Source organism: Clarias gariepinus, chromosome 16, assembly GCF_024256425.1.
Source record: "Clarias gariepinus isolate MV-2021 ecotype Netherlands chromosome 16, CGAR_prim_01v2, whole genome shotgun sequence".
Taxonomy (NCBI): Eukaryota; Metazoa; Chordata; class Actinopteri; order Siluriformes; family Clariidae; genus Clarias; species Clarias gariepinus.
Window position 1 is genome coordinate 28,832,508 of NC_071115.1, and position 9,990 is coordinate 28,842,497.

General features: G+C 35.3%; 1 protein-coding gene across 2 annotated transcripts; it reads left to right on the top strand.

Moving 5' to 3' along the window:
• The first annotated feature begins 221 nt into the window (after window positions 1–221).
• On the top strand, window positions 222–9,990 carry LOC128544090 (aerolysin-like protein). 2 transcript variants are annotated; one of them, XM_053514051.1, is made up of 2 exons: window positions 222–274; window positions 7,725–9,990. In XM_053514051.1, the coding sequence occupies exon 2, from the start codon at window positions 7,740–7,742 to the stop codon at window positions 8,733–8,735; it is 996 nt and encodes a 331-aa protein (XP_053370026.1). In that variant the 5' UTR covers window positions 222–274; window positions 7,725–7,739; the 3' UTR covers window positions 8,736–9,990. The 2 variants fall into 2 exon arrangements, with proteins under 2 accessions (XP_053370026.1, XP_053370025.1); XM_053514050.1 differs by lacking the exon at window positions 222–274 and adding an exon at window positions 2,112–2,164.

The window sequence follows — 9,990 nt, forward strand, 5'->3', positions numbered from 1 at the left end:
AGCAATATTTATATTTGTATTTAGAATTTTCCTTTTTAAGTATTTTCAAGATGATAAGTAAATTCATGTTCATCATGTAATGCGAAAAAGTTTGTTTTTCAAGAGATTTGATTTAAAATAACGGATTAGTCACGTGATTCCGGCAAACGCGAGGGCTCGCTTCGCTTAGGTCACGTGACACTTAAGGAACTTTCACTTTCATTTGGACCCGCCCCTTCTGGCGGACACGGAGCTCCAGTGTCACATGTAACATCACTACTTAATTCTCGCTTCTGTAAGTGTGCTTACTGTTATTATTTGCATGATGTAGGTAATTGAATTTAGGTTTTGTGTCCGAGTTAACGGTACATTAATGATAAATTATAGACGGACTGCATTACAACCACAACTTACTACGGTGGCTGAGAAGGGCGAGTAGAAAAACAACAGCTTATTTATTTTTTTTTTATATATAAAAAAATAATAAATTATATATATATATATATATATATATATATATATATATATATATAAATAATTTATTATGATTTTTTATAATATAATTATATATATATATATATATATATATATATATATATATATATATATTATATTTATTATTATATAATTTATTATTATTATTATTATCATTATTAACTTGTTATTTGTGTTCAACACCTAAAAAGTTATTTACTTTAAGGGCTCTAAAATAAAAATCTTTTTTTTTTTTTTGGTTACTAGACTCCAGGTGAGAGTCCTGTGTAGACAGCATCTTCTTCTTATAATAAGAATAATTATTATTATAATATTTATTTATGTATTTAGATGCAAAAATTGTTTTGATTTAAAAGAATGAGAATAGGGTGAGATGGGCGTGATCTCACTTCCTATAGAGAAAAATTATGATTTACATTTTAGCAAGAATCATGCAGCCCTAGTAGACACATTTGGTTTTTATGTTTCTGTGATTGAACATTTGAAGATTGATTCAGGCTATACAAGTACACAATAAATAAGAAGAATATTCATAAAAATGACGAGTGATCCCGTTATTGTCTTGGCCTTGCATATCTATCTATATATATATATATAAAAAAGAACATTTTCAATTTTTAAACAGGTGAAAATTGTTTTGTGCAGCCTGTACTTTAAGTATGTTACTGTAATCAGGCCCAACCGCCCTTTCATGGTAGTGAGATCACGTTACCTGAGACACAACCATCATGGCGGACACAGAGTCAACTTGCTAAAAAAGACACAAGCTTTTTACAGAATCTGCCAAAAAATATCTTCACTTATTTGGGTTTCCGACATCTTGTTTGTTTTGGCAGAATGTCACGTGACTGCATGGGATTCGCATACTCATTAATATTCATTTAAAGATGGGCGAGAATTTATTTTAATGTTTATACAAAACATTGTATTTGCTGTAGTGACCCTATTTTTTCTCTTTATATTAGCATACATTTTTACACATGTAATTTAAATTTTGAGAACTATCTACTGTATAGTCAATCTTTAAATCTGAATTCAAAATAAATTAAAAGCATAATTTAAAATAAACTGATAGCAGCACCTGATTTGCTGAAACTGGCTGTCCACAAAATGAGAATATTTAACAAGGACATGGATAAAGGACCATGTGACATTTCGAAACCAGATTGCTCAGAGGTGCAGAGGTCCGTGTGCCTGGGACAGAAAGGCCATTCATGTTGGCAGAATATAAAAAAAAAATGTGTTGGTTTTATTTTTGCCTGCAGCAAATGTTAGCTCAGAATCAGACTTGGATTCTGAAATTGTCATTAGAACTAGGAGCACTGCTGAATTCAGCCAGGCCAACACTGTGGTGAGTTAACGCGGATACAGAAGAGGAATACTGAATGTGTTGCATAAAATAACTTGCTGCCCAATGTTTTGGTTTAACTATGTAGGATGACTGCGTAGAATAGGACTGTAATATTTTCATGCATCGTTCTTGGAGGAACCGTAGGTATTACTATGTAAACTGTGTTTGGGTTGTTTTCTATAACAACCTATCACCTTTAACCAGGCAGTATTTATGTAATATATGAAGTAAAAGAAGAATAATTTAGGCCATAAATTTATTCTGAATCGTATGCTTTTCTCCTCAGGTTTTTAAACCTCAGAACCAGAGACCACCCAAACACAATCATGAAAATGTTGTGTAAGTACTAAATTGCATGTACAGAGTATTTAGGTTTAAGTTAAAATGATGATCAAGTCCCGTGCAGACGCTTGAATTTATGTCAAGACCATATGCTATGAGTACATGGAGTATAAAATGGCATAAATGTACATGGAAACCATGTATTGCAAGCATAATAGTTTGTATATCAAAGCACTCATATATCAAAGTGAATTTCCCCCATAAAAAATAATAGAAACTGTGATTGTTCGTTCCAGAACCCAATAATGTTCATATAAAGTAAAAATAAAACAAATTAAAATTTTGATTAAGATTTTAAAAATCCTGACAGAGCAGTGTTTCCATTAGTGTGTGTGTGTGTGTGTGCGTGTGCACTCATATGTGAAACTGAAATAAGATAAGAGTGGAGAGGAGAAGGTAGGGGGCTACTGTGTAGAACAACTAACAAAAACATTGCTCTGTTGGGAAACCTTTTTAACAAGGAACCTCTCTAATGCCACTTACATGCGCACACTAACAGAACCACTGCTTTCTAACAGAGAGAGAGAGACTCTGGTTATTTAATAAGGAATCTCTCTAATAAAACTTGCTTTTGCTTTACGCGCACACACACACACACACACGTGGTCACAATTTTATAGTAAACAGTACACGCGCGCATGGATGTTGACTATACGAGTGACACACGCACACTGAGACTGAGCATGGGAGACGATTACCCACACTAACCCTAGTGTGTAATGGAATCACTGCTGTAAAGTAAAAATAAAACAAATGAACTTTACCTTACTTGTGTGAAGCAGTTCGAAGATTCAGTCAGTCTGAACCCCTCCTTTCCGTGAGCCATCACTGCTGTGATTGGTCAGATGGTGCGGTCCTTTATGATTGGTCTACCGCTACACCGTGAGTGTCGGAAAAAACGAAACGCTCATTACCATAACTGAATGACGGCTCTGGAGACCCGTCAATACATAGAAAAGATGGCATCGGAGAGCAAAAAGGACAAACGCAAACAAGTAGATAAAGAAAATGTGTATTATACAAAACTAAATAAAGTAAACGAAAAAGGTGCACCACAACCAAACAAAGATATAAACAATATTTACAAACTACATATAATAAACGGTATGTGTATGTGTGTGAGTGAGTGGAAAATGTCCAAAGTCCGTGTTTATTGTTTGTGTGTTATCCGAGTATACTGAATATGGTTCGTTCTCACCGGGGTTAATGAAGGAGTGGCTAATGACGAAGTGTGAGAAGTCCGGGGAATATGTCCAGTTGATGATAATCCGGTTAAAAATTCTTCAAAAGAAAATTATCCACAGCAATCTCTCCTTCCCTCGTCCAAACAAATAACTGCAGCGCGGTTCCAACATTACTACTCCTCCCCCCTGCTCTTTCCCGGCTGTTCCTTTGAAGGCAGGTCAGGGAAAGGGCAAGGCGCATGCGCACTTCACGTGGTCGGATGCATTTTCCCCATTGCCGTAGCTTCTGCATTTTCTGTAGAAGCTACGGCAAGCCCCGAGGGGAAAAATGCATCCGCACATGCAAAGTGCGCATGCGCCTTGCCACTTCGCGAGTGTTAAGTTCAGTTTTGGTGAATGGTGAAGAATAAACAGTTAAAAAGGATTTTGTGTGCTCTTGTTTTTAATTGTTTTTTATATTAAAAGGTGTTAAAGCGAACCCGGCATGAGTGCTCGGTCACATTAACAAGAGTGTGGTAACGTTAATTGTAAGATGGAGGGCAAGTTGTTCGTGACATAGAAGGCAAAAGCTACTGCTGCCCAAAAAGATCACAAAGGCTAGTCTCATATTTGCCAAAACATATTTTGATTATCCCCAAAACTTTTGGGCCACCTAAAGTAAAAAAAGAAAAAACTATAAATAAATAAAATAATTTTTTAGGTTAACTTTTTAACTAACACAGCGTTTCATAAAATAGCATCATACCAACAGTCAAATATGCTGATGGAAGTGGTAATGGTTTGGGGCTCATTTTGCTTTGCTGCTTCAGGACCTGGACGACTTTCCATACAGTAATTGATGGAATCATAAATTCTGTGATTCCTTTACCAGAAAATCCTAAAGGAGAATAACAGGTCATCATTTCTTGACCTCAAGCTCAAGCACACTTGGGTTACAGTGGGGAAAAAAAGTATTTAGTTAGCCACTAATTGTGCAAGTTCCCCCACTTAAATATATGAGAGATGCCTGTAATTTCCATCATAGGTATACCTCAACTATTAGAGACAAAAAAAGAAAAAAAATCCAGAAAATTACATTGTAGGATTTTAAAGAATTATGTATGTATGTATGTATGTATCAGGACATTAATCTAAAAGACCTCTTAATGGCTCAAGAAAAACAAAATAAAGGTTTTGAAGTGGCCTAGTCAAAGTACAGACTTAAATCCGTTCATGCTCGAAAACCCTTCAATGAGGCTAAATTAAAACAACTCTGCAAAGAAGAGCGGGCTAAAATTCCCTTACAGTGATGTTAAAGTCTTAATGCCTGTTTTCGCAAATCCCTTTTTGCAGTTGTTACTACCAAGGGTGGCAACATCAGTTATTATGTTTAGGGGGCAATTACATTTTCACATAGGGCCAGGCAGGATGGACAGCTTTTTTTCTCTAATAAATAAAATCATAATTTAAAAACTGCATTTTGTATTTACTTGGGTTATCCTTATGTGATATTAAAAAAAAGAAAGTAATCATCAAGTGGGCAAATACTTTTTCACATATTATGTTTGACCCTATAACATAATTTTTTTTTTTTTTACATATTCTAAATGACTGAAACTCTCACTAAAGTATCATGTTTTACAATAAATTGTCCATATTGTCGTACTTTGTGATTAATTATGCCGCTGTAACCACAAACGTTATTTTGCTCCGCCAATACCTATCCTTCTGCCTCGGGTGGGACTAACTAACTGGCAGGTAGTGTAATTAAAAGGGGGTGAAAGTAGTTTTAAATTATTTAGGATATCAGCTTGTTATTTTAGCCCCCCCAATCTATTGTCTCACACAAGAGGTAGTGCCCTTGATCAGGGGTTGGAGAGTGATTTGAGACTCAGCCTTGTATGAAGAGCTAGTTAGCTTTATGGCTGTGAATAAAAGGACACGGATGGTTCAGATGAAATTTGAAACAACTTAAAAGTGATTACTAAAAAGACAGCTTGTTGGGGAAGACAACAATGTTATCAGATTTGTGTTCTTGCTGAAAGTGCTTCTGTGACTGGTTGTGAATGTGGGTTTTGGCAGGCAGCTGCTCTCTCCTCAGTACTGAGGACCATACAGACCTACTTTCACCCATGCTGCGACCGACAGTTAGTGTCATTAACAATTGTAGAACACCTGTGACATTTAGTTAAATGTCCCAGTGGTGTTACCATTCATTAAAACCGATTGTGGAATGCCTCTTGTCCAATCAGATTACTCGGTTGGAGCTTACTGTAGTATAATAAATATTTTATATTGTATTGCTTTTTTCTAATTTAGTTTACACCTCACTTTCTTTAGCAGGTCTGATATGGTACCTTTTACAGTAAACTTAAATCACAGCATGTTATTCTTAATACTCCTGAGGCACTTTTATCAACTTAACTTAAAAATAAAAATGTGCACATTCCTCAGCTATGATTATTTTGATAATTACCTTAAGTTGCAAGTATAGTTTTGATGCAGACTCCAAGTTTTTGGCTTCTGTAGTTGACTGTGCACCATGACAAATTTCAAGTACACCTGGATGTTTAGGTCACCACATGAATTCACTGACTGGTTTGACTTGGTGTGTGTGTGTGTGTGAATCTACAAGTAAAATGAAAAACAAAGTAACAAATCATTATCAATCTATAGCGTGTATGGTACAGTAGTAAGTGGTACAGTTTACTGGGCACTCCTCCAGGACATGTTTGAACACAGTGTTCCACAGTCTTCCACAGTGTCACACATTAATCCCGGTCCTTCTTTATGATGTCAATGCAGAGAAATCTTAGCAAGCACTGCATCTTTTAGGTCTGCAAATAACTCCATCCAGAACTGAGACCTATATAATAAAAATAGATTTTTTTAAACAAATTGTTCCTGCCCTTTTCATTTGATTTGGCAGTAAAATTGTTTCAGTAGTTGGAAAAAATGTTTCAAAACTTGTAAATATGTGTGTGTGGTACATTTTGTTTCCGGTGATTAAAGTGTTTCACAATTTGTAAATATTTTTTTTTTTTTCCAAATTTTTTTTAGGAGTTTGATTTCTTTCTGTTTTATGAGCCTTTCTTAGCCAATGTACATTATTGATCAGTTCCTTCCATAGTTATGCATAAGTAAAATCTGAGAATGTAACAGTATCCTAAGAGAATAACGTAGCCCATATTAATATTAATTAACTGTTAATAAAATACACATGTACTGATTGTTTATTCATTCCATGACTTAAATATAAATCCACATGTACTAGCAAAAACAGGATGTTGTAAATGAAAAATGTACTAAAATAAGGTTTCAAAAAACGGCAACCAGTTAAAGTGTTAGTGTAATTTTTGTTGTGAAAAAAGCTGTGGGTTTGTTCATTGCAGCTAATTTCAGTAAAGGGAACTTTTTTCTTAATATTTTATTTTTTACATACATATGTAAGTCATAATTCTGGCATTTCAATATTTTAACCGAACTTCTAATACTTCAATATTTGTTTGACTTTTAAATGAAAAAGCAATGTCACTTTTAAATTTATTGACACTGAAATGTCCCCACATTTAAATAATAATAATAATAATAATAATAATAACAAAGCTAGGTGTGGCTCAGTAACTTAACCCTGTATAGCTGCTGGAGATGTCAAAGTTCATATTTATAAAAAGATGGAAAACTTTTAAGCCTCCCTTTAACTATGGGCAAGTAGAAATGGAACACATTTGTGTGGCATCATATTCAAGACAACTTCCTCTTGGAAGTTCTTTGTACACTTGAAAAGATGGGTGCTGGACCCAGTTCTAGTTGCAGTTAATATTGCTCCTGGGATCTGCATGGGAGTCAAAAGAGTCAAAGATCAATTAAAACTATTAAGTCTATCGAGCCTACAGATGTTGAATATTCAACACTTTATGATGGAATATCCAAAGTAAATGTCAGGGAACTCACCAGAATATGATATCTGAAATTTAAGAATATAAAATGGATTTGAAAAAGTAGTCTTGAACACAGGTTTTATACCACATATCAAAAAACAAAAATAAAACCCATAAGCACTACGCAAAGGCATATACAATAAGACCATCCAGAATAACACGGCTTAGAACTCCGATGCTGTAGTCCATGTGGTTTTTATATGGTAAAACCATGACATGACATAATTTCACTGCAGCAGTTTTGTTTAAAGGTGGCCTAATTGGTCTACTCAAAATATAAGTACCATTAGCTACATTAGGTACTTTGGGACTATCTACCTCAAAATGTCTGGTCTGGTCACACATCATGTTATTTAATGTTAGTTAGTGGAGCGTTTATATAAAGCATTACCCTTTATAAATAATGAATGACAATTATCTTATTAAACCTAATTGTTTGTTTGTCATTTAAAGGTTAAACACAAGATCATGTCCTACCTGGCAGATGTGGTTGTAGTTGGTGGGGAAGGAGGAGGCCCTTTTGAATTTAATGGCACTGAAAATGGATCAACATTGAAAAAGTTCTGGGTGTGGCTCGGTGACTGGCAGGTGAAGGCCATGAAGTTTAGCCTTACTGATGGCCAGTCCAAGCAGTTTGGGATACCTGATGGGGAAGCTACAGAATTTATATTTGAGGATGGAGAGCATTTCTCCTCCCTTTCACTATGGGCAAGTGGAAATGGAACGCGTCTAGCTGCCATCAAATTCAAGACAACTCATTCCCGGGAGTTCTATGTACGCATGAAAAAATGGGTTTTGTACCCAGAAGTTCCAGTTGATGTTGCCTCTGGGATCTGCATGGGAATCAAAGGACGTTCAGGCTTGGATATTGATTGCTTGGGCTTCATGTTTGTTAACACAATCAAGTCTACTAAGCTTACAGATGTTGTGTATCCTACACTTAATGAAGTGATGCCCAAAGTGAATTTCAGGGAACTCAAATTAATGACCTACCAGAATAACACCAGTATAACTAAAGAATATAAAATTGAAACCTCAGAAAAAATCATCCAGAAATCCTCCTGGTCAGTTACCGGCAAACTGGAAGTCACATTCAGCCTAGAAGTGAATGCAGGAATCCCACTGATTGCAAAGAGCAATTCAAATAATCAATTTGAACTTGGAGTTGCGGGTTCATATGCTTCGGAGACCAGTAAAGAGAAAATGGAGCTTTACTCGTTTCCTGTTAAAGTCTCTCCATATAAAACCATGGATGCGGTCATCACACTTGGTGAGGCTACAGTTGATCTCCCCATCAATGGCAAAGTCACAATTACATGTCATAATGGGGGTGTGCTGGAGTTTAAAACCAGTGGAACCTACAAGGGTGTCACTTACACTACTGGAAACGTAGCTGTGAATGAATCAACCAAAACCCTCAGTGGGTCCTCAGAATCTGCAAAGTTAATTGTAAAAATGTCTTAAGTTCAATATAATGAATCTCGTCTATTCAGTCATTCAAATCAATACCTGTTATTCCTTTGTTTGATTTCTTTTACAAAATCTGTAAACCAGTTAAAGCAATGCATTTTTACACATTTTGATTTAGAAACATTTTTAAATACAGTACATACTACATAATGTTATATACATAATGTTATTTGATGCTTTTAGCATTAGTTTGACTGTAACTTGCTGTAACAATTTAATTTGATTTGATTGTTTTTTTTCACTAATTAAGAAGATTTAAATCTGTAGGGCACTGTTGGTTCAGTGGTAGGCCCCGGTTTGATTCCTAGCCAGTGCTCAAACCCCAGCCACTGGATACACTGCTGGTCCCAAGTCCGGATAAAATAGGAGGGTTGCGTCAGGCAGGGCATCCAGTGTGAAACCTGTGCCAAGCTAGTATGTGCGGACCGGATTGTCCACTGTGGCGACCACTTGCTGGGAGCAGCCGAAAGACCAACATCAACGAGAAGATTTAAATCTGTAAAGATTTCCAGCAATCAACAATAAGATTTAAATCTGTAAAGATTCCCATCCATAAAATCAGTCTTAACAGAATCAGTCTTCAATTGATTTATCTATCTGACTTAAAAATTAAGTAGACTAGAATAACTGTATTTAGTACAATGATGTACAAAATTGAGTAAATGTAATTAAAATCAGAAGTTAATGCAATGATGAAGTGAAAATTAGTTAAATAATTGAGTAGATATAATTAAACTGCAAGGTAGAAGAAACTGAAAATTACACTATTGTTCAACAAACAAATGTGTTACAATTACTGAATATTTTAACTGAATTTAATTCATACTGCTCTATCTGTGGGATCCATACAAATGTGTGTGCAGACCTTCTCAGGTCTTAAAGAAGCAATGACAGTCTAAATGAAGACAGGACACTGAATATCTATGACCAACAGAACCATGCTTTACTCGATAATGATCGAAATTCCTTTTGATGATGCGACAAATGTGTAGAGCTTAAACTGTTATTCCATAAGCTGGCACCTAAAAAAGGAATTATAGTATACAAGTAAGTACAAGTGTGACTCTTACTATAAAGTCTACCAAACTGGTAAAATAGTACTTTCATTCAAATACATACTTTTTGGACTAATATACATCATCACACTGATCTACGAGTGGTGTTCAAGTCAAAGCGGGACATGTAATGAATATTACCTGAAACAAAAACGTAAAAATTATTTACGTTTTGAAATGCTTCCAGTGGAATG